This window comes from Embiotoca jacksoni, unplaced genomic scaffold (assembly GCF_022577435.1).
Source record: "Embiotoca jacksoni isolate LCO1_2020_lvr unplaced genomic scaffold, fEmbJac1.0.p SCAF_44, whole genome shotgun sequence".
Lineage (NCBI taxonomy): Eukaryota > Metazoa > Chordata > Actinopteri > Embiotocidae > Embiotoca > Embiotoca jacksoni.
Window position 1 is genome coordinate 1286361 of NW_027185397.1, and position 26460 is coordinate 1312820.

Below are 26460 nucleotides of genomic sequence, written 5' to 3' on the forward strand. Positions count from 1 at the left end.
AGAGTTAGAATAGAATATTATATAACATGTAATATAATGTAGTTTCTACTTGTTATAGTTCTATTAAATGACCCATTTGGTGAAGTCGGGTCTCTTTTGGTCCTTTTTGGTCGCTCCGAGCACCCGTACCGTAACACCACGGATAGTCACACACTTACAATCCTAGAGGAGGCTAGCTGGACCGGTTTGGTTTGAACACATGACACAGAGCTAAAATGTTAAAAACACATGAGGACATGGATATCTTTGTTCATCAGATATCTTTGTTCATCACATATCTTTGTTCATCACATATCTTTGTTCATCAGATATCTTTGTTCATCACATATCTTTGTTCATCAGATATCTTTGTTCACCAGATATCTTTGTTCATCAGATATCTTTGTTCACCAGATATCTTTGTTCCTCACATATCTTTGTTCATCAGATATCTTTGTTCACTAGATATCTTTGTTCATCAGATATCTTTGTTCCAACCAGACTGAACTAGCTGATCAGTTTAGTGTTTCTATTTTTCTGTATTTATTCAGTTGGAGACTAGAAATCCTCTCTGTTGCTACGGTGGTTGCTAAGGGTCCGACTACTTCCTGGAGTAGTAAACATTACATACGTTACATGAGAGTCTACTGACGGGACTGATTGTTTTCTAGTTCTTAGTCACACTCCATGTGTTGCCATGGAAACGGAGATCGCACTAACACAAAGTTGTACATTTTGAGAGTGAATTGCTCCACAATATGAAAACATTTAAATTACATGTTCCATTTAGTTGGTAACTTAATGTAATAATAAAATTAATTAATATTACAGTGGAGGGTGTTTTAATGTGATTATTGGCACTTCAGTGATGCACAACATTGCTTAAATACATCTGAAGCCACAAGGATTGAATGCAATACAACAAGGACCAGTTCATTGAAACGATCAGCTGGGTCACACCTTTAAAACACCATCATGACCTTAATAGAAGTAAACAAAATGTTAGAAGGGATTTTGTCACAGTTATGGGTCCATATTGTTGTTGGAGCTCATTTGACCCCACGAGGAAAACAATTTAATGTTTTTACTCACTGTTTGTTTAAAAACTTCAAACTGAGTTCCACACAGATATAAAACTGCAGCTCTGAACCTGATGAACTGGAACTTTCAGATTTAACTGTCCGTCAAACTTAGTGTCTCCCTGTTTTTGTTTTCCTTCTCAGCTGATTTACAATCTGTACCTGCTGTCCTTTTAGCCCCGCCCCCTACAGCAACCCGATAGGTTCTGATACTCATCTCTGATAGGCATTGGTTGCTAATAAAAAGATTGACACCTGGATACCCAATAAACAACAGACTAAATGAAACATGTGAAGTTCAAGTTCTCTTTCAAATGTAGGACATTTCTACGGCTTCCCAAACAATTTCTCTACATTACTGCAAGAAACTATGAAAATCGAACTAATAACTTAAAGTTATAATGTTTGTTTATGAACTGGAATATGTATATAAATTGTAAACAATAAATTAAACTTAGGAGTGGACTGTAGACAACTCATCTGAGGATCCTTTGGGAAGGAAAACTGTTGTAAAGTAGTTTCTTTACTTTATGGTATTACAGAGGGAGAACTAGTACAAATTTGCAAGATGTTTATTGATAAGGAAAAATCGCTTTATTATTTTTAAAGAGGAAAATATTAATGATCCTTTACCTTCTTGTTTATACATTTTAAAAGCTAAGCTAAGCTAAGTTAAGTAGTTTTAAAGATTTTAAACGTTTCATTTCTATTCTCATTTATAGTTACCTTAATATTTTGGGATATTTCTGCTCACGCATGAAGACGCCGACTGATGAACCGTTTCCGTCTCCAGCGGGCCTCAAATATTTCAGCCCATGTAGTCTGCAAATATCTCGCTGTGGCCTCGATGCACCACTTCACCAAACTTCAATCACCTCACTTAACTCCGCTGCCCACTTCCTGCCCCCCCCCCCCCCCCCCCCCCCCCCCCCCCCCACACACACACACACACTCCGGTACTTTGTCTGCTCATCTCTCTCGGCACTAAGCGACGGACGCCCCACCGAGCAGATGCATCATGGGAGAGACAGAGCTGTCAGACGGCCGGCGGTGTCACCGAGGCAACGGAGCGGGGGGGAATGGGACATGGAAATGTAATTGGGGGGCGTGGCTTCACACCACAGTTTAATAGCAAAATAAATAATTTTACAATTCTGTCTTGGAAACAAAGCAAAACAAATCCCACCGTCCCCGTTGATCAAAGATTCATCTGGCGAGCGCTGAATCGTCTTTCCGCTTCACGGACTAAAACTGCTTCTCATATCAAAGCAGCGGTGACACCGACGTTCTCGTTGTTCAACACGCTGTACTCGAGTGAAAGGGACGAACAAGATATCTACACAGCAAGCAACAAACTTTTCACTTTACTTTTTTAGAGCAGTCAGGACTTTAAAAAACTTTGTTTTTTGGGGTTTTTGTTGCAGCACATAAATCTCCCGCCATTTACAGCCCAAAATAATGATCGGGACAAAAGAGCGACATCACCGGGACCACGAGGAGACTGTCAGGTTAAACTAGGGGTGTCAAACATACGGCCCGTGGGCCGGATACGGCCCGCCAGGGGGTCCAGCTCGGCCCGCCGGATGACTTTGCTAAGTATGAAAATTACAGAAAGACATAAATTGCATTTCTATGAGAATATGGAGGTTTATGAGTACAAACGTTTTGTAATTTTTTTTAATCGATCCAGTAATTGCTTCAAAAACAGCGTAAATGCAACGTCTGCTCCGGAGGCAGCAGCGCTCGCTGCGAGGGAATCTGCAGAGGAGAGCCCAGGCAGATAAACAGTGGGCTGATGTCTGAGTTTTTGGTCTTTATGTTTCTAGTTTATTGTAGAAAGACCTTAAAATAGGGTTTATCATCCAAAAACCTTCACCAATGATTTAAACAGAGAGAAATATTGTCGTTATGTATGCGTTATTATGCTATGAATTTACTGGTCTGGCCCACTTGAGATCAAAGTGGGCCGTATGTGGCCCCTTAACTAAAATGAGTTTGACACCCCTGGGTTAAACCTTTAACATCCTCATCCACTCACAGCAGAAACAAACAACACTTGTGTCAGGAAATAAATCAGGAAATAGATCTGACTTTTAGCAGCAGTCACATTTGAACTTTATACTTTCTGTTCAGAGAAAAACGCAACCTCTGAACTTTAAAATCCTCTTTTTTCTTTTTAACTCCCTCGGGACAGAAACCCGATCAGGACGCTTCAAAGACGAGGCCACACATTATGTGGAGTTCCTCACAGACAAAACAAAGGGAGAAGCTTTTAGTCCTGTAATAAAAGAGATGGAGGCGTGCTGCTCCTCTGAGCGAAGCCAAAGATCGTTCAAACAGACCGGAGACGACGAACCTCCTCATCAGCGTCTCCAACGGGAGGTCAAAGGATTACAGGACGTGAGAGGAGCTTCCTCCTGTCATTTAGAAAGATCCTCTGTGCTGTTTGAGCCACCGTCAATCTGACCTGAGGACAGAAACAACGAGTCTGAAACTCAATTCAAAAGATGTGAAACAAACAATGTGAGGTTTCCTGTTAGAAACCCAAAAAGAACTGGCTGAGAAAAAAGACTGAAACCCTTCTGACTGTCAACAAACAGGTTCGGAGACGTGTTCAGTGGACTTATAGCACTCATGAAATGTAAGAAAAAAAGGAAAGAAAAGATAGAAGAAGAAATTTCAATGTTTTTTAGGGAATATCAAAATCCAGATATGAAATCAGCTGTTCCAGAAGATGAACCTCGTCCATTCCTCTCTCTTCGTTGTCTTTTACTAAGTTTTCCTAAAGGATGTTCAGGACAACATTCCCGCTGCTACTTTTCTTTCTGCTGAGGCTCAAACTAAATTAAAAAACGTGTCCCTGTCATTTTAGAAGGCCGGAAGTAATTAAATCAAATTAACGTTTGCCCTTCATGACCAAACACACGGAGCATTTCATCTGCAGGAAGTGAAGCAGACAAATCGGCATCTTCAGACTTCCTTCTCCTCCTCTGTCAGTCAGGCGCCGGTGGATCTGTGGAGGAATCAGCTTCCTGAGGGGAGCGGCGGCATTCAGGTGAAGGAGAGGAGATGAAGTCATCGTCTGGCTTCTAACACGTCACCCCCCCAGGCCAACATCCATCTCCACCTGTCATCATCTGCTTCATCAGCGAGGGGGGGGGGGGTCCACTCAGCGATAAAACTACGGGAATCTTACTCAGACTTTTCCTGTCAGACATTTTCAGATTGATGCAAATCATGAGGAAGAAAAAAAACAATCAGGAAGACATCTGATTATTTCTTCATGCATTATGAAAACGTGTTTTATCAACAGAGGAAAAAGAGTCACCTCAAACCTGAAACATTTCACTGATTGATGATCAGCTGAAGCTGCACGTTAAGACTGTGTTTATGAAAAGCTCATAAATGATAAAGATATTGTTAGCAGCTAAAGAAAGAGGACTTAAAGAAGGACGGGCTGAACGTCACCGAGCAACAAGCGTCAGCTTTAAAATAGACGAGGCAGTTATCACTTTGATAAACAACACGCAAAGATCGATGTGCGAATCTCAGTTTACAAGAAGATAATCACGCGGAGAAACATTTGATCACCTCAAATGGATGAAAAACAACTTTATTACAGCAAAAATGATTCAACCGGATTATTTCATCAACACTTAGGCAACCGTTCTCACCAGAAAAACCAGAGCAACAATAATACCCCCATTTATTTTGACCATTTTCTTAAATTTCTTGCCAAACACATGGCGTTGGGCTCGCAGTTATGAAGTTATGAACATGGACGGCTATAGTTACACAACCCAAATCAATTCTACTTGTATTCCCTTTTATGCATTTTATCAGTTTATCTCATCTCTATATTTTTAAATGTTCCTTTATATCTGTTTATATCAAATTAAGTCTACCAATGACCAAAATCCAGTCTTCTACCAACGACCCAATTCAAGTCGACCAACGACCAAAATCCAGTCTTCTATCAACAACCCCAAATCAAGTCGACCAACGACCCAAATTAAGTCTACCAACAATCCAAATCAAGTCTACCAACGATCCAAATCAAGTCTATCAACAACCCAAATCAAGTCTTCTATCAACAACCCAAATCAAGTCTACCAACGATCCAAATCAAGTCTACCAATGACCCAAATCAAGTCTTCTATCAACAACCCAAATCAAGTCTACCAACGATCCAAATCAAGTCTACCAACGATCCAAATCAAGTCTACCAACGATCCAAATCAAGTCTACCAACGATCCAAATCGAGTCTACCAATGACCAAAATCCAGTCTTCTATCAAACAACCCAAATCAAGTCTACCAACAACCCAAATCAAGTCTACCAATGACCCAAATCAAGTCCTTCTATCAACAACCCAAATCAAGTCTACCAACAACCCAAATCAAGTCTACCAACAACCCCAAATCAAGTCTACCAACAACCCAAATCAAGTCTACCAACAACCCCAAATCAAGTCTACCAATGACCCAAATCAAGTCTTCTATCAACAACCCAAATCAAGTCTACCAACAACCCAAATCAAGTCTACCAATGACCCAAATCAAGTCTACCAACGATCCAAATCAAGTCTACCAACGATCCAAATCAAGTCTACCAACGATCCAAATCAAGTCTACCAATGATCCAAATCAAGTCTACCAATGACCCAAATCAAGGTCTACCAACGATCCAAATCAAGTCTACCAACGATCCAAATCAAGTCTACCAACGATCCAAATCAAGTCTACCAACGATCCAAATCAAGTCTACCAACGATCCAAATCAAGTCTACCAATGATCCAAATCAAGTCTACCAACGATCCAAATCAAGTCTACCAACGATCCAAATCAAGTCTACCAATGATCCAAATCGAGTCTACCAACGATCCAACATCAAGTCTACCAACGACCCAAATCAAGTCTACCAACGATCCAAATCGAGTCTACCAACGACCAAAATCCAGTCTTCTATCAACGACCCAAATCAAGTCTACCAACGACCAAAATCCAGTCTTCTACCAACGACCCAAATCAAGTCTACCAACGACCCAAATCGAGTCTACTAACGACCCAAATCAAGTCTACCAACGACCAAAATCCAGTCTTCTACCAACGACCCAAATCAAGTCTACCAACGACCCAAATCAAGTCTACCAACGACCCAAATCGAGTCTACTAACGACCCAAATCGAGCTTGGCTCAGTCTGACTCTGTCTGAACACTTGTGGCTCCAAGAACCTGCAGGCGGGGGGCGCAGTGTGTGTGTGTGTGTGGGGGTGGGGGGGGGGGTTCATGCTGGTATCTACAGATAAGAGGCCAAGCGGTCTGAATTGGGGAGCTGGGAATTAAACACCCCCGAATGAAGTGGACAGACCAAAGACAGACAACCTCCAGGACGTTTGGTGATGACACTGTTGACCCGCCGTCAGCGGCCGGCCGTGGTGGTAGGGGGGGGGGGCGGGGGGGGGGGGGGGTCAAAGGTGGGGGAGGGGAGCTGCTAGCTTGTTTGTTTGCCCATTAGCCCGGTGGCTGGGTGTTTGCCAAAGGTTGCAGCACCTCACTCGGCTCTGCATGTCTGCAGAGAGCCGGTGGGAGAAAAAAAGGCTTAGTTCCAGTCGAGGGAGCAGCGAGCTCATCATTTAGTCCCGGCAGCAGCGCTGAGGCGTGGGATAGTATGCAGAGGGGCTCAAACCGAGGACCGGGCCCTCTCAGAGGCCCTCGGATACATGAAAGATGGGACGAGGAAGTGTCCAAAACTTTGATCAGTGCTGCTAATCACATGAAGCCAGCTTGTACCCCACACACACATCCTCCCTAGCACACCTTGATATTTCATCCCAAAACTCAGTCCTACATCAGTGCTGACCTTTATTCACCCCCTTTCTTACTGCTCTATCAGCAGCCCCGTCACAGAGGGCTCAGAAAGCAACCACAACATCAACAAAGACAACAGACTGAGCCTGAAACAATTCTAACTACGGTCCAAATAGGACTTAATAAAGTAACACACTGCCAATCAAATTCATGTAGTGCAAACAGGTCTGAGTGAATGGACAGAATCACATGTCACAATATTTTTGAAAGAATACCTCGATATCAATATTACAAAAATATTTTTGTTATTTACACAATAAAATAAAATAATCATCAGTAATGTGGACATAATGGGTCAGTGTGTATAGAAACAACCATCAAACCATCAGTGATGTCACCGTTGGTTTGTGAACGTTATGAATCCTGCAGTTCAGATTCTGTCCGTCCACCATCTTTGCTAGTTCGGAGCGGTTTGGAGCAGGAAGTGGCCATATTTGGACGTGCTGGGGGAGGAGCCAGCGGTGGATCTGACCGATCTGATCGGAAACCTGACGATACTACGTCCCGCCCACCGATAGCTGTAACCTGACTGCACCGCAGGCCTGTCAATCAAACAGACACGCCCCCAAAAACAGGTCTTCTTGAATCTTCTTTTCTAATGAATGAGGGATTATTTTCAGATGGACCTCCAGAAAACTAATAAGAAGGAGTGACTTTAGCTAACAACACCGAGATAACTGATGGACACATTTTATTCACTTTGGATTTGATGAGAGAAGTTGAATGGGAGTCTATGGAGCCGGAGGCTTTTTGGAGCCGACCTCTAGTGGCACTCGGTAGTATTGCAGCTGAAGACACTTCTGGATCAGAACCATTTTTCAGACCTGGGAGCTACGAAGACGTTTATATCCAGTCTGTGATAAGGACGCTGCTGGCTTTTATCTTGTTGATTCCAGCAGTCACCTCGAAGAGGTTAAATGGTTCATACATTATCTTTGGAGGCTTGTAGTTGAGAGTGCTCCGTTTCTCTGACGTTCATTAAACCTACCAGCAGACCAATTTTAGGTGGTGACCTGCAATCTGACCCAAATATTCCTACTTCATATAACGGCCATGACACACAAACACATGTAGAAGGTGAAGTTGTACAAACACTTTTATATCCAGTCTGTGATTGAACCACAATAACTGTACATTTTACAGAACAACTTCACAAAGTAGGCGTAAAATCCTTCTTCCGTATTATGAACTGGACTTCCGGGATCCGACTTCTCACTCGTGCATGTCGCAACACGTCTGCACCAACTGCACCCCGCAGTTTTTAAAACACTGCTGTTTTCAGTCCGTAGTGTACATGAGCTCGTACACACACTTCTTCACGTCCAGTTCACTGCTCCTCTCCCAGCTCAGATGACACAAAACCTTCTTCCTGAAGTCTCGTAACTCATCAGCCAATCAGACGACCTGCTCTCGAGTAAATAAATCCACGGTTACATCACTGAATCTTCCACACTGTGTCCTGCTCCCTCTGTGTTCACGCTGTGTTTTGTCTGTTTTGTATGTTGTATGGTTGAAACGGTAATTAATTCACATTCAAATTCATCTTGAAAAGTCTCCCAGTAGTTTTTCTGTTTCTGCTGCAGATACCAGATCAGTTCTTCATTTTCCTGTCTGCATTACAAAAATAAAAACTGGATTTCATCACAGGATTAGAAAAGGAAGAAAGCCTGAAAGGACGAAGAGAGAAGTTGTTCACTTTGAGATCAGAAGTGCCGTTTCATGTCCTGAAAGTAAAGATTTAAAGATTTAAAGATTTGTCACCTGTAGAGCCTCTCTGAGTGAGTCTCAAGTTGTCCTGAAACTTTAATGCTTCTCTGCAATCTAAACCAACCTCCGTGATGGACATGAAAATAAATAACACCTCTTTGGTACTGCAGTATATAGGTTTCCCCCTGGAGCCAAACAAATGGGAAACTGCTGCTCCGGCTCCAAAGCACAGAGGGCTCCGAGATGCAAGAAGCCAGTTTAGCTTTAAAAGCATCTTGAAAAGAGCAGCCAGTGTCGGCACTTCACAGCCTTGGACCACTTAATAATTCAGACGTGGTACAGCCACAAATGGCAAGTCCTCAAATGATCTATTTCTATGTCCTGGGCCACAGCGCTTCTGAAAAATCCCCTATTCTCCCGACATCAGTGCGGCCAGCGCTCATCTCATTATGACGGCGAGTTCACACATCACAGGAGCAGAGAAAAGCTCTCAGAGGGACAAACAGGCAGGAACAGTGTGTGCCGGGTTAGAAGGAAGGTTTATGAAAAAAAAATTCAGAAAATCAGCATTCAGAATCGAACAAATAAAACTACTCAATAAGTCGGGCAAGGTAGGAAAAAAACAACCAAATCACTGCAGTCAAAGTCAGCTTTTATCCTCAGGCTGACTTTAAATGTGACAGCAGTGGAGGACCCAGACTGAACTTCATAGTGTGATGATTGAAGCTGCTTTTTGATGTCATATGAATGCTGAGCAACAAACAACAGTTTCCACAGTTTAAAACCAACAGAATCCGTCGCTCCAACACATCATCAGTCTCAATCAGGAGTCTCCAGTCTACTAAAATTCACTAAAATGAATCAAAATCATAAATCAAAACTGACTAATAATATCTATAAAACTGATTTTACAATATGGCAAATGTTTAGCAAAATCACCTATTAAATAACTTCATAATTTAGTGTTGGTACAGTGCAGGAAATTTTATTTCCAAATCCATTATAAAAGGGTGACATGCAGCACTTTGAACAATACTTCTGTTATCCATGACATCATCAAAATACTTAACGGCTGTAAAAACAAAAAAAACACTTGTAATTATCTGAGACCAATTTTGTTTGTTTATGATTAAAGTTTGCTCTGAATCATTAATAAAAAATTAAAAAATGCATACAAATGACAAAACAAGACGCTCACAACGTGATTCCATCGACGTTCAGTGATGTTGTGTTGTTGCTCTTTCGGCACAAAAGAAGTGAAGTACTAATTTGACAGAAAGTACCTTTTTATTAGCATTTCAACATGAAACAATTCATCATTTATTAGATCCGTCAATGTCAGAAAACATCTCTGATTATTGATTAAAATATCAAACATTCTTTGATTGCAGCTTCATCAATGTGAGGATTTTCTGTTTTTGATTTTCAGTACATGATATTCTTATCTTTAGCTATTTGTAAATGAAGAAGCTTATTTTGAATGTAAGCCGTGGAGCCAGAAATACTGCAGAAGTTTAGTGTGCAGTCGGTGTTCCCTCCTCCCGCTGCCGCTGTCAGGTGACCTCACCTGTCCACCATTTCTTATCAGGCTGAAAGAGGAAAAATGCTGACTCTGGGTTTCTGTCCGGTATGACTTGGGTGAAGTCAGGTCCCTGCTGTCAGTTTCTCCTCCCTGTTGACTTTGCTTCGTCCTCGACTGTCATACTTTCAAATCATGTTTCTGCTCCCAGCAGCCCTTTTTGTTTTTGCCTCGTTTCCCCTTCAGTACTTTTAGTATTTTCCTGTTTCCCCTCGGCTCGCTGTGGAAACTGTCTCATCCCTTGGGGAGGTGGGGGTGGGGGTGGCGGGGGGGATTTCTCTCCACAGCTCATTTTTGCTTGTATACGTCTTCTCTCCACCAGCAGTCAGATCCTGTTAGTGATTTTAATGTCACGCTTCACCCCTGAACCCCGACGAGGACGATGGATATGAATGTCTCTGCTGAGGACATTACCCCGCAGCACAGAGGAAGTCACACCATCCACCCCCCCCCCCCCCCCCTCCATCCCCGCTGCAACTTTATGTAGCTACCCTATAGAAAAATTGCAAAAGCAGAAAGAAATCCCGATCGTAATGAAACAGATTTTTCCATAAATAATTTCAGGTCTGATCCCGTCTCTCCACTTTTGTAATAGTTTGTCATGTTGGCGACAGACTGGCTATATTTAGGTTATTTGCACGGCGCGGCACTGAAACGTAGATTACTTCAGATCAGACTTGATTGACGGTTGTAAATACAGACACAGACATGTGATGATCTTTTTTTAACGTAAGGACCAAGCAGCAACCATCAGTGACGTCATCAACCATCAGTGATGTCATCAACCATCAGTGATGTCATCGTTGGTTTGTGAACATTATGAATCCTCCAGTTCAGATTCTGTCCGTCACCATCTTTGCTAGTTCGGAGCGGTTTGGAGCAGGAAGTGACCATATTTGGACGAGCTGGGGGAGGAGCCAGCGGTGGATCTGACCGATCTGATCGGAAACCTGACGATACTACGTCCCGCCCACCGATAGCTGTAACCTGACTGCACCGCAGGCCTGTCAATCAAACAGACACGCCCCCAAAAACAGGTCTTCTTGAATCTTCTTTTCTAATGAATGAGGGATTATTTTCAGATGGACCTCCAGAAAACTAATAAGAAGGAGTGACTTTAGCTAACAACACCGAGATAACTGATGGACACATTTTATTCACTTTGGATTTGATGAGAGAAGTTGAATGGGAGTCTATGGAGCCGGAGGCTTTTTGGAGCCGACCTCTAGTGGCACTCGCTGGTATTGCAGCTGAAGACACTTCCGCATCAGAACCATTTTTCAGACCTGGGAGCTACGAAGACGTTTATATCCAGTCTGTGATAAGGACGCTGCTGGCTTTTATCTTGTTGATTCCAGCAGTCACCTCGAAGAGGTTAAATGGTTCATACATTATCTTTGGAGGCTTGTAGTTGAGAGTGCTCCGTTTCTCTGACGTTCATTAAACCTACCAGCAGACCAATTTTAGGTGGTGACCTGCAATCTGACCCAAATATTCCTACTTCATATAACGGCCATGACACACAAACACATGTAGAAGGTGAAGTTGTTCACATTTATAAAAAAAAAAAACATCAAAACACTGACACCCACAGGATGAAACAGCTGGATAATAACTTCTCCCTCTCCATTTTTAACTTTGACTCACTTCATGCTGACTCCAGGTCTGCTGTACTCTCACATTAATATTAGTTTGAGCAGAAGAGGCTTTTGTTCTTCTTATACTTTCAGTGTCATCAGAATGAGGTTGTGGCTGGAAATATTCTGCTCAACTATTCACAGAGGCCGCGATGCATTTCAGCTGCTGCAAACTAATATATGGAGTTTTACTGAAGAGGGGAAACAGGATGGTGAAAAGTGCACTAATTTAACAGGTTCACAATCTTCAACAGCTTAACTTCCATAAACATTTAAGACATTAAATAGGATTAAAAGTTATTTATGCTGAGAAATCGTGTTTCTGATTAGCTGGTAAGAGTTCGTTGAAACTACTTATTGAGAGCCTTTAAAAAGCTTTAGTCAAATATTCAACTGCGGTTCTGCATCAGAGCCCAGAGGTATGTTAATGCTGGTAACTATGGCAACAACGCTGAGGTGTCACACTCGGTTACCAGTTAACTCTCACTGATGACAGAAAGCTAAACATGTGACAAACTGTCTACAAACAAAGTTTGTTTGTAGACAGTTTGTGTGTGTGGTGTGACGGGCGGCACCGAAAGCCTTCAGGTGTCGGGTTACAGTCCAACGCGTGGCCAAAATTTAAAAGGAAACAGCAGCCCGACTGTTGCTTTCAGAAATGATCAGAGACGGTCCCTGTCGCATCGTATGAAGTATTTTAACTTTAACTGACAGGAGGCCGTGGAGAACAGACAGCAGAGAGATGGAGGATGACACGTAACAGAATGTCGTCGGGCACTGAAACCAGGGAAGCTGTAATTACATGCAGCATCTTAAACCCGCTGGACCTCCATGACTCCCTTTATCCATTAGTTTTATGATCAGGACACCTTGTCGTAGCATCATCTAAAGATCCAGCGATAAAGGGAAAGCTGGGAGTGAGTTGTCGGAGACTGCCTTTTCAACATGTGGAAATAATCCTAAAAACCCGAAATATAACAGCAGCTCTACGGAGCGTCTTTAAGGCCCAGCGGAGATCTCAGAGCTTCAAAAAGACAGAAGAGGTTCGAGTGTAGAGCAACAAAATACGAGACCTTTTACGGTCCGCCATACGGTAACCACTTTTCGGCAAAGCGTGAAATAGACACGCCTGTTTACCATCGAAAACTGTGACATAGCTACGCTTTGCGCTGTCTAGGCGTGAAAGTTTCACGTTTTCCTGTAGTGGATGAAAATGAAACCTACTGCATGCTTAGAGCTGTGTGATTTACGGGACAATTAAACTTTGAGCAAAAACACGTGGTTGAGGTTACTAAATAAGCACATGGTTTATAGGAAACAAAACATGACTCAAGAAAAACATTGTCATGTCATGGATTTGAATCTCATCGTCCAGTCTGTGACGAATGCCACCAACACGCCCCTCCCGCCTCCCAACACCGCCAAAGCATGTCCTTTGCACTTGCTCTCTACACGTCTGTTGCGGGACTTTGGTCACATGATCCCACGTCACATGACATTTAAGTGCATGCAAGTTTCACGCTTACAAAACATCTAACTTTCACACCTAGACAACCCAAAGTGCGGCGATCTCACGTTTTGCTGTTTGTGGACAAGCGTGTCTATTTCACGCTTTGCCGTGATAGCGGCTTGCATCTGAATGTGCGTTGAGAGTGCACAAAAAAAATTAACCCATAAAGTTATTGAGAGCAAACCGCAAAATAAATTTTCTTATTTAGTAAGAAATAGTTACACATTCAAAAGTTACACTGATACTGAACCAGGAAATAGAAGATACCAGTCAGGACAGGAGGAGACTTTAACCCTCTATGAGACATGTTTCTGTACATCTAATCTCCCTGATTGACACGTGAAACATCAACTCAGTCTGAAACACGGCAGAAGTTTGAGGAGGCACCGACACACTGAACTCCAAACAGCTCCGGCCGGGTTCTGGTTTGTTTAAACCACGTGGACCCCGGCGTCGGCGCCCGGACCCCCATCCTGACGCTGCTATTCTCGAGGTGACATACATTTTGATTCCTTCGAGAACAGTGCGATGCCTGGAATTCAGGCCTGGAGGGGCAGGTGATATATGTGGACGTGGTGCTGCATGTTGCTGAGCCCGGCTGTCCGTCACTGCAGGCTTTATGCTGATTTCCATCAGCGTGTCGGGCCGCGGCGCGGCGCGGCGCGGCGCTGCGCTGCGCTGCACTGCTGCCATCCGTCTGCAGTTATTTAAATCTGTCAGGACGCATGTTGTACAAGTTGGACCCACAATCCTCCTCCTTCGTACCGAGACGCCAGAGAGGGATCGCAGAGCCCCAACTCCTGGTTGGAGACTTCTCAGGAACACTTCAGAGCTGCGAATGCTTTCTGATTTTCTGTCACTATATTTCTTACAGCGGATTATGATTAAGAAGACTTTACAAAAATAAACAAAAGATACGATCATAAAGTAGTTTAAGTTTGACATAAAAGGAGTTTTAAAGCCCTCTCTTATGATTGGATTAGTTTGATTAATATAACAAAAGCAATATTCACTATGATTCACTGATTTTTGCTGAATATTTCCAGCTTTTAAATCCAGCTTCTGTGAGGATTTACAGCTTCACTATGTTTTTGTAGACATTGTAAATTTGATATCTTAGAAGTTTGAATAGCTTGAAACAGAAAACAAGCAATATGACGACGTCAGCTGGAACTCTGAAAAAGCTCATTAAGGGCTGTTCATTAGATCAGGAATTTCTAAAAATGTGCAGATCCATAAACGATGAAAGTATTTGCAGTACATAAAATGTTTAGACAATCAAACTAAAGGAGCAGTTCACCTCAACGAGGTGAACGAGCAGCACTGAACGTGCAAAATAATTTCTCTTTTCTCTGCTGGTTTTCCACCTTTAACACGTGACGTAAATGTCCGAGCTGACACCAGGTGACACCGTCCGGATGTTCGGGACGACCTGAGGGCGACGTGGAGACCTCTGGTCCGGGCGGCTCTGAGCTGGACCTCCTGCGGGTCTGATCCGATTCATCGGGTTTCAGGGCCGCAGCAGGGAGACCGCCGGCCGCTGAATGATTCAGAGAGGATGTGGAACATCAGCCGAGCCATCGGGCCGGGCCTCTGCAACACTTCAGTGGAAACTTCACCAGCGAGAAGGTCTAATCAAAGCGCAGCGCTTCTGCTGTGGGAACCGGACTCGTCCATGAGGGAGCTCGTCCGTGTCTTTATCTCACCGTTTTTAATCCGTCGTGTAAAAATCGCAGAAGCTTTGATTAAAACTGCTTTTAGAAGAGAAAACAAATATTTGAGTGTCCAAAAAATCTGACTCACAAACCAAAGAAAGAGAATAAAATTCAACTGACAAACAAAAATGTCTCCATTAAAGAAATAAAACTCAGTGCTGAGAATCCAGGCTGAAGATAATATACGATTCAGTTTTATCAAGTACTTCCATGTAGCGGCTCAGCGGGGTGCCTCCATCAAACACTGCACATCGGATTTTAGTCTCCACTGACTAATTTCAGAAAGAGTCAGACCAACTGCACTCTGACGCTCGGCTTCACGAAGAGGAAACGCCGGAATCATTAACAACAAAAAATCTACAATTTGGACGACCAAACAGATTTTGGTCAGCTGTTGTGCAGTTTCTCGATCCCATTTCCCAACTGGTTGCTGTTAAAGTACTTTTACTTTATTTTGCTGCAAAACATTTAGACCATATTGTCTGCATCTTCTCAGTCATCTGTGTTTCCATATTTAGTTTTCTTGTAAATCAAAAGATATGCATTTAAGTAGCATATACGATGGCTCTACATAGCTCCTTCATATGAACTGTTTTCGTTGACTCCACCTTTTTTGGGCGTTACTTTTCCTTTTGTCCAACACACCAACATCTAGAAAGCAAATTATTTACCACATGACCATTCAGTCATTGACCTCCAGGAGAAATCAAGTTTATAATTCACATGGTGTCCAGAAAACATCTTGCTGGAGAAAGTTACTGTGACTTCGTTCCTGAGTGGGTCAAACCGTGTTCACCACCGAACAGCCCACCATGGGTCCGTCGTGGTCTCAGCCCACCGTGGTGTTATATACTCCTACTTATCCTCCTTGTTCTGTAAAATGAATGCTGTAAAATCCGAACAGCAATGACTACTAACCGTAAATTTTCTGCAGCTATAAAGTCACTAATGTGAGTTTCACAGCAACGTACAGCGTTAAGCTTTATATTGAACTACATCGGCCTGTGTCTTCTATGTGAAGATTAATGGTGTTCTCTGATATAAACATTTCTTTTTGGCCTTCAATCCTCCTTCCTGATCAATCTAGGAAGCATGTGGGCACCTCCGGTAGAGAACCGCTCGGTGGAAATGGTTTCGCTGCCCTGATGTGAGCGTGTCCTGGTTTGAGACGCCTTTGTTCAACTTCTCAGTTACTGTCGGAATAAAATCATAAATCAGGGGAACACCACACCTGATCAAACAAAGACACTAAACTGTGGGACAAGATGAGAGGAAGTTGACTGTTGTGAATATTTCCACTACACACACACACACACACACACACACACACACACACACAGGCCTGAGGACTTCTATTCAGACCTGCACTTTAATCTGAGCCTTTTTCCCCCCATTTGTTCCTATCTGTCCACCTCTCCAGGTGTTGGGGAGGGGGGGTTCACTTTGACACCAAAGTACTTTGAGCGGGGTCTTTTTTTCCAACCGTGTTCGAACATGCTGGGACGTCCCACCTGTCTTTCTGTCCCCCCCCTCCATCACCTCCTCCTCCCCTTTCTTCCCGCCTCAAACAATGACTAAACCAGTTCTGTCTACATCCTCGCTCCAGAAATGATCCCCCTTGGAAGCCGGAGGAACAGACCCGCGGGGCGGCAGGATGTTCTGGAGGTGGTTGTAACACACCGAGTGTCACCGCTTTACTGTAATTATGGTGATAACACAGCAGGAGAGAAGCAGCAGTTCCTCTTTATTCTGCCTGGGAACCACAGCTCCACCGCTCAGACCCGTGTTTAAGACTTTTTAAGAGAGATTACCAGTTGTTGCGAGACACAAGTGGTGCTTTTCTAAAGTGCACAGCAGCACATTTCCTTCCTCTTTATGATGGTTTAACTTCTAAAAGGTGACAAAGACATCTTGAGGCAGAATCACCCTAAAATACAACCTGTGCTGACGTTAAATATCTTTAACTGCTCAGATTTTTGTGTTTTAACCTGCTGAGGATGTAAAAGAGCATCAGAGCTCTCCTCTTCCACCTGGCTGACGCTATTCTTTCAGGCTAAGTGACTTCACACCTCCTATAACTGACAGAAAAATAACTCATCAGCCAAAACAGTATGACCACCTGTGTCTGGTATACTGGTGGGTTACAGATAAGTATGTTTCTAAAGTCTTAAATACCTGTTCCTGTTTGTCACGCTCCTTCTTTAACATTACAGTGTCCCTGTGAATAAAAACAGCTCCATAAATCAGTGGTCGACTGGACATGCAGACATCAAACTCATCCTGCACCTGCAAGGCAAATTTCTGGGATATAATATCCTTCAGTTAAAGAGTGAAAGAGTTTGATTTTGGGAGTTAAAGTTGGACTACAGCTTGTGTTCAGAGAGTCTTTGGTGGAATATTTCAGAGTTCATTCTCTGGGTGTTGAGGAGCATCAACTCTACTCCTGGTGTTCACTGTGCAGCTTTGTTCTCCCAGCATGCATCAGTTATTTATTCATAATGCTTGAGAATAAAGCAACCACATTACATCTAAGTGATGGTCAGAAATGATATTTACTTTTGTTAAAAACTGTCTTTTTGGAAAATTTCAATGAAGACATAATGATAAATAAAACGGGGCGAAGATTCAAAACTATGAGTAAACAATGTAGGAACGTGATATCACAGTCATGAAATGTAGTTAGTTAGTAATAATTCCTGCAACACTAAATGTTACACACACTGAATATATTTATTCAATTGAAATTTGTGATGATGTTGTTAGTTTGTCGAGAGTTTTACATGAAACCTTTTCCTCGTGTTTAAATTTAACCTCCATGAGCATCAAATATTACAGAATTTTAGGTGTTGACAGTTAAACATTAAAACCACTCAAGATCAAAGTTGAATTGTAATATTTTAACTCCCAAAGAGTTCAGGTTGAAATCCTGTAGGGTTAAAAGATCAACTAGAAGAAAAGACTTTCACTCTGCTTCAGAGTGTATTTTATGGTCTCACATGTTCACTCAGATATAGTTTGAGTTTATTCCGGAGACCGGACCTGTGAGGGATGAACTGGATCGATGACACCTGAACCACTGAAAGTAGAAGCCTGAAGTACGGAGCAGCTTCAACATATCCAGGATATCTTTCTGCTATCTGGCTTAACAAACAAACGAGGTCGAGCTAAACGGACACATGAACAACTCTCGATCTCAACTCAGGGTTTACCATGCCAGCTACGAGCACGCTCACATGAAAGAGGAGGAGCTACTAGCATCTGACCAATCACAAACATGGACAGGTGTACTCGCAGCAGAGCGACAGATTTTACAACCGAGGAATAAACTATCATCCTCGAAAAATAAGGAAGAAGTTCAAGACATAATCCAGCTGCAGCTGCTGAATGATGGGAAAGAAAAAGTTTTAAAAAGTATCTGACTATTAATGTGAAGCCTAAATTAAAAGACTAAATATCACTTTACCATAAAGTCCACAGGAAGATGGGACTCTAATTACATCTGTGTATTTAATTTCATTAATATATTGTTAGATGTATTTAATGACGTGTGTGACAGTTTTAGTTTTTTCATTTCATTTTGCTTAAGAGCAAATAAGAAATAAATAACCTATAAAAACATAATTTAAAGCGGTAAATTGGTTTTCTGTCATACACGTACAACAAGTAGAAGGCTTCAGAGGTTCAGTGAGTCTCTGTAGGATGAGATCAGTAAAAACCCAATGAAATAGAAGCGTCATCTCATAAAACTCTTTTTTAGAGGTTTGTCGGCGTCTAAACGCAGGTGACCACATTTTCCCGACAGAACTTATCCGACAGCAGGAGGTTTGGATCTGAAATCTTAAACATGACCTGCAGCGGAGCAGGTTAGCTCTGCAGCATCAGTTACCATGGTGATGTATCCCGGTAAGAAGGGGGGCCGAGCCCAGAAGAGGGGCGACGTGAAGTACAAAGTTCCCGAGCCGGTGTGAGTCTATAAATGACGTCTGTGTCTGCACAAGGGAAGAAGACCACCGCTCATCTGTCGACGCCTCGAGCCAAACACGACTACTTTAAACCTCAGGACGAGTCTCCAGCCAAAGAATATGCAACAAAAGCACATCTCAGAGCAAAAAAAACCCTGGTCGTTCAAACACCGAGCAGAACGACGAAGAAAAAAAAAGAAAAACGCTCTTCTGAAACTTCTTTCCAACTTAAAAAGAGCTCGACCTTCAATCGGAGGAGCAGCAGGAGTCAGCGGCACATCGTCCTCCTTCATCGCCATTATCAGCCACAACGTCAGCATCCGCCATCCATTATAGACGAGACACATCTCCTCAGCTACATCGCACAACAGAGGACGTGTAGCGATCCCTGCTGCTCTCACACACACACACACACACACACACACACACACACACACACACACACACACACACACACACACACACACACACACACACACACACACACACACACACACACACACGGAGAGAACCGCTTCCACCACCAGTCACACTAACCTGGTTATTTCCCCCAGGAGAGAATAAAAACGTACAAATACCCAGCAGGCTTCACAAAGCGAGTAGATCTCAACCAGCGGTGGTCGAGAGGTGAAAGAAGTATTGATGCACCTACCGCATGCAGCGCTCCCTCGTAGAGACAAGCTCCTGGCAGGACATGGAGACGAGAGAGAGGGAGACAGAGACACAGCGTTAGAATAATGTCCAGATCACACCGTTATCATTGATAAGTAATGAAACTATCTTTCTCAGAAGTTTTGTAAATCTGTCAGTTATTCAGGTCGAACAGAAAATCGGTGTGACGGAGGACGATGGATCGATCGGTTCCCTTCAGACTGGAACGAGTGTGTTTCTGGAAGCCATTAGTGGCACGTGTGGCGGTCAAGCTTGAAAAGTGATCAATAATAATCAATACATCTCTCTGAAACACAGAACTTATAACGCAGAAACAAATATTAAAATTATGTCCGACATGGAAAGAGGAGAAAATATCACAATTTCACGGTTTGATGTTACAGGTATTGAGTTTTTTTTTCTGATTAATATATATTATGAATTTATGTTCAAGTTTAACTTTTTTCAGGTAGTTTAAGTTCAACTAATCTAATTTCCACAAAGTTCTGGTCTAACTCCAGAAAATACGTCACAGCAGTTCATCGTTCACTCAGGTTATATATATATATAAAATATATTGTATATACTATTATTACTATTATTATATATAATCATATGAAGTCCCCACAATATCAGCAATTTTCATCTAGTTCATCAAACATCACAGAGAAGCCATATTCAAAGCAACCAGGACATTTACACACTAATCTCTACTCAGCTAGACAGAATAAATAATAATAACAATAACAAAGATTAAATGTAACTACATAAACTCAACACTGCCCTCTCACACTGAAACCGGCTGCTTGTTTAACTATAATGTCTGAAGCAAATTGTCAGTCAGTATTTTTATGTTATAAAAGGGACTTCCTTTGCTATTTATCAAGTTTCCATCAAACCACCAAAATAAAACGGACTCAAAGTTGCCACAAAACCCAGAGAACTGCAGACTTAAGACGACTTTAACGTCCCAATGAAGGCACGCAGTGACTAAACCCGACAACTCTTGGAAAACATGTCCCGGTTGTAAAGATCCCACTGAGCCAATGATCAGCTGGACTGAAACCACAGAGATGGAGAACATTTCACAATAATTACTCAGCTCGTACAGGCTTGTCCTCTCGTGGTGATACAGACCGAGTTCACCTGAAATAAATACAAGCAAAATGTGAAATGAGTGTGGAACGATTTGATGACGTGGTTGAGGACCACCTGCAGAGCGTGACGGAGGAAGCTGGGCTACAAATACATTTCTACACAGAGTCTACTGTGAGCTGCACATTAAGATCCAGACACTCAAAGACAAAAGGGTCAAACGATATTCTGTTCAATCTGAATGAAGGACTTCTTTCAAATGAAGTTCTCCTGTGGTACTGAACCTCACCATGAACGACGTTTATCAAGAATTCAAACATCTTTCTCCAGTCGGTAAGATAAGAACAAATCTTTTGTATTGTCTCTATTATAATGATCTAAGAACACCAATATTAGGTTTTAAGTGTGATTAAAATCCAGGACTGATTGACTGTTGGCATATTTTGTTTCCAAACCCGGAAATCCGACCTCTAGTGGCACTCGGTGGTATTGCACCTGAAGACACTTCCGCATCGGAACCATTTTACAGACCTGAAGCTACGAACACTTTTATAAATAGTCTAAGTTTGTTCCTCACTGAAGCAACAAGAGACGTGACCAACATCACTGAGCACGTGTGAATTCTAAAGAAACCATCAGCAACACGCTAATCATGCCCACTGAACATTTTGATGAAGTATTGATGAAGTATCACCTTTTGACATAATAAATAGTAAAACAGGATTTAAATCTTAAATATTGCCCCTTTAACCTTCCTGCTGTACTCGGGTCTTTCGTTGCATCAAAATGGCTGTGAAAATGGGTCACGAAAGACCCGAGCGCAGCAGGAAGGTTAAAAGCAGAAAGCTTTGTAACCTTCAGACTGAAACGTCTGCACGCTGACGATAATCTGGGCTCAGTTTGAGGGCTGAATGTTAACACAACATAAACAGACCGGGCTGAAGCAGACTGCAGGAATCTGATCCGCCTGGGGGGGAACGTACAGCGAGAGGTAAACATTTACCACAACGGCCCAGATGGGAAAACTAGATCCCAGTTACAGTAGTGTTCAGTGAGAAGATGCTGCTTCAGGGTTTTGTCTCTTTGTCTCGACAGCTCGGCACAATATAAACCGGCAGCTGCATCGGTTTGGGGAAGATAAACAGATTTATGGTGCTAAAGAAAACAGTTTCCAAAAACCAATTAACAGTCCATATTTTAAACAAATATTAACATTCTTTGAGTCCGAGGCTTTCATTTACACATCAAACGTGCTGTCTTTGAGTTAATGCAATCCAGTTTGCAGGTTTTTAAACAGATGGATTATATTCATATTTTCCTATTTATTTAGATTTTTGTCACAACTCGACCTTTTTCAACTCGGTGTTGCTAAGGTTTTGACCGTATTGCATTTAAATGACCAAACCCAGCAAAAACACAGGAGGCAGTTTTCTGGACATTCTGTAATTCATGATGTTTATTTTAATTAATCTTACATATTTTAACAACTAAAACCAAAAACAGCTGAAATTGCACAATTCTCTCAATGTTTGGACTCTTATTTCTCATTGAAATTTTTGGCACGAAAGAACCTGCAGAAAATTCTGCTCAAAATTGTTGTTCATAATTTGTGCCCTTTTTTAGAATAAACAGAATCTTTAGATATGAAACCTCAAAGTGTTGAAAGAAAGAGGCATCAAAGAGTATTATACAACTGAGAGAATAAATACGCTTCCCCATTTTTTACCACATTTTTGTATTTTCTTTGGACATTAGATATTGAAGTTGTGATCCCAGGATCTTAAGTTGATCATTTGAATCATCGTCATCGGCTAAACTTCAACTACGAGGTGAACTGTGGCGCCACAATAAACCAGAAATGCTGCCTTTCTCTGTCAGTCAGGACATTTCATTTAACACATATTTTTGCTTCAGTTATTCATTATCAAATGGAGAGTTAACCATTTATGAGGCTGGGACCTTTGTACATTTTGACAAGTTGAAGAATTAAAGATTTCAGAGTTGTTAAAACAGTTTTTGAGTGTTTTATATTACACGTGTCGGTAGGACCTGCTTGACATGGAAATATCATGATTTAAATGAACCACAGTTTTACGTATTTCATACGTTTAAAACCTCAGTTAGCCCAAGTTTAACTGGAGGTTTGGACATCTTTGGACCTGCAGATCACCACATCAAATCACAAGTGCAGTCACACTTCAAAGCTAATTATCCAACCAGTAGCTCCGCCCCCAGAGATCTGATTGGTCAACTGGTCATCTGGAACAAATCACCATGACAACACATCCTGCTCATCACTAGAAACATCCCTCCACCTCCTCAATGGGAAAATAGAATTAGAATAGAATATTATATAACATGTAATATAATGTAGTCTTTACTTGTTATAGGTCTATTAAATTTGTTCCTTTTTGGTCTCTCTGAGCACCAGTACCGTAACACCAAGGATAGTCACGCACTTAAAATCCTAACAGTAGTTAAAATCTCAAAAACACGAGTCCATGGATCTCTTTGCTCATCATATATCTTTGCTAGATATCTTTGTTCCTCAGATATCTTTGTTCCTCAGATATCTTTGTTCATCAGATATCTTTGTTCATCAGATATCTTTGTTCCAACCAGACTGAACTAGCTGATCAGTTTAGTGTTTCTATGTTCTTTATTTATTTAGTTGGAGACGAGAAATCTTCTCTGTTGCTAGGTGGTTGCTAAGGGTCCGACTACTTCCTGGAGTAGTAAACATTGTTACATAACCATGACCCTTGTCTACTGACGTAACTCACCTATAAAGTCTCACAGTCCAGCAAAGATCTGACAACAAACGGTCCGGTTCAGACATCAAAGGTCCAGTAAATCAAATCCAGTAACGTATTTAGTCCAAAACACATCATTACATCCAGAACACACGATCCGCTGACCGTTTGAAGCTTCCCGCCGGCAGCTGCTCTAATTTTCTACGTTGTTAGCAGCAAAATCAGAAAGCGTTAGATGCCGGTTTGATTGACACCTCACTGAGTCAATAGGAGCTTCCATGTCCTGTCCTCAGCCTACAACAGCCAATCAGAGTCTGTATCGAGCGGAGGTACCATGTTAGCGATGATTGACGCGTTGTGCATATGCGGCTTGAGTGGGCGGGGCTTAAACCAGAAGGAAAGACTGCTGAGTAAAAAGAGCATTTATTTAAATGCTTTAGAGTCTATTCTTAATGTAAACATTCATATTTTACATTTACAGAATCAATTCTCTGAGATTCCATATCCAAGTAAAGTTGCTATAGCAACTGAAATATCTCTGACAGAATCGATATTGAATTCAATCGAATTCGGGACCTTGTGAATCGGAATTGAACTGATTTGGGAAATCAGTGGCGATACTCAGCCCTGGCTGAAATGTTGACTGATTTAGTAATGATCAGCTGGGTGAATCAGACTATGATCTGGTTTGGTTCCAGATCATAATTCTGTAGACGTTCACGGGCGCCTTTGAATAACTCATTATCACTCCAAACTTTTGCCCAGAAAACGTGATCGTCATCTCAGCATCACTTCGATTCAACCTGCAGCGCTTCATGTCGATAACATTTCATCATTTATAACCGTTTTGCTTGCCAACACACCTTCAACAGAAACAGGCAAAGAATTATCTGGCTTTATAAAAGTTGGAGTTGTATTGACACGAGTGCTGCCAAGCAGACTGCATGCAGCCGGGACGATGCTGATGATTTTCAGCTTGTGCTGCTGCATGTGAGCAGACCGAGTTTGATCTGCCAACATGTCAACATGCAGCCTGAGTCTCTGCCACAGGACCGGGGCTGTGATATGAACACGCCGGTCTGGTGAGGAGTAACGTCACTCTTTCAGTTCAGCAGCAGCTGCGCAGACCTGCTTAAGATTCCACTCATGACCGTCTTCATGCATCTGAACTCCTCTGAGGGGAAACTTCTGCTGCACACAGGCAGAACTTCGAGAACTGATGCAGCATTATGAATATTTAAATGACTCAGAGGCCGAGAGAGCAGCTTCAGAAATGTATTAATAAGTTAGAACGTGAAAATGCACAAATCAAACATAAAGTTCACTTCACATGTTGCTTTTAAATTCAGATTCAGATGAATGTGGCTGTGAGCACGTGCAGCATTATTATCCATGAGGGAGATAATAAACTACAACATGGAAGAGATTATTTTTGCCTGGATTTCTTATTTGGAGGCGGAATTTATTTCAGACTGGCTCTTCTTTGAATTCAAACTTCAGACTTTGAAGTTTACTTGACTTTAATCATTTGCAGATCAAGAGGGCGAAGACTTCTCAATCAATTTGGGCTCATTAGGATTTTTTATACACACACAAGTGTTGATTCACCAGCTTTTCGGTGATTAAATCAAGCAGGTCTCAACTCCATGCAGAAATATAGTCTCTGAAATGCTGTTAAAACTTGGTTTTAATTGGTTACATGTCGTTTAAGTGTGCATCATGAACAGTTAAATCACTTGATGATGAACATTTTGTGCCTGGTGGAGGTTCCTCCTTCAGAAGTCCTGTCAGATGAATGAAAGTCATTTAAAAGCTCACTTTAAATTCACGACTTTTCTCTTGAGAATGTGCAAACTTATTGTTGGGATGGCTAAAGTCTGAACTGCTGCCCCACCCCCGACCAGGTGCTTCAGGAACTTCAAGGATGTCCTCAGCAACTTCAGATATAAATTGTTTCACTGTTGCCGAAGTCAGTAAAACTTGTTCCTTGAAAAGGTAAGCGGTCGTTGTGGTCACAACTTTCACTCTCTGCAGAGATTCATGAATAAGTGCTGAAAAGTAGTAAAACACTGAACTAAATCTGGTAACATGGAGGGTCTCTGTGAGTGTGCACAGTGGTCCCCGATATAACCCCTGACCTACATAACCAGTCGGACAACAGGTTTGGTGAACAGAGACCAGAAATACCTACCCTGTATCCCGCGGGGGACGGAGAGGATCCCGGCCAGAGCGCCAACAAAGATCCACCATCCACTCATGGTCGGAGAGAGCAATAAATCCAAATCCAGTCAGGAGGCAAAACGCACGAACTGTGTGTGTGTGTTTTGTATGTGTCTATCTCAAATAAAAGCAGTTCTCTCTGCGCATTATTGATGTTCAGAAAACAACTGGAAAAGATCCAGGAGTCTTGGAGAGGAGCGGAGAGACGAGCGCATCGGGTCCGGCTCCTGAGCGCTGCGCTCCGGGCTGGAATGCGGTGCGATCCCGAAACCTGGAGAAGTATCCACCTCCTCCTCCTTCTGTGCCTGCTCACTGCTCTGCCGGTGTCGGACTCAAAAAAAACTCTGCCTAGAAATCTCCAGATGAAGGTGGTTAGTCTCCTCCCCAGCGGCAGCAGAAGCGGCAGCAGCAGCCGGGACGCGTTTACAAGCCGAGGCGCATGACACCGAGCGGCGGACGGACTTTCTGCTCTCCGGCGGAAAACGTTGCGAAGTCACTTCTTCTGGCGGTGGAGCGCTCTGCGTGTCCCCCCCCCCCCCCCCCCCCCCCCCCCCCATTCCCTCTTCTTCTTCTTCTTCTTCTTCTTCTTCTTCTTTTTTTTTTTTTTTTTTTGCTTCTTCGTCCTCCCCTCCTCTCTCCAGGAGGACGTCCCACCTCTCTCTCTCCTCTGCCCCCCCCCCCCCCCCCCCCCCAAACCCACC

At 42.5% G+C, this 26460-nt stretch overlaps 1 protein-coding gene across 2 annotated transcripts in view; it reads right to left on the reverse strand.

Moving 5' to 3' along the window:
- Positions 1-26256, reverse strand: part of fras1 (Fraser extracellular matrix complex subunit 1) — a 270187-nt gene extending 243931 nt beyond the window's left edge. For both annotated transcript variants that reach the window (XM_069169324.1, XM_069169323.1), the window contains exons 1-2: positions 25731-26256; positions 19693-19724 (exon numbers count right to left, since the gene is read on the reverse strand). In XM_069169324.1, coding sequence (XP_069025425.1) covers positions 19693-19724; positions 25731-25797 — 99 coding nt within the window. In that variant the 5' untranslated portion in view covers positions 25798-26256. The remainder of the gene's footprint in view (positions 1-19692; positions 19725-25730) is intronic.
- Between the last annotated feature and the right edge of the window lie 204 nt (positions 26257-26460).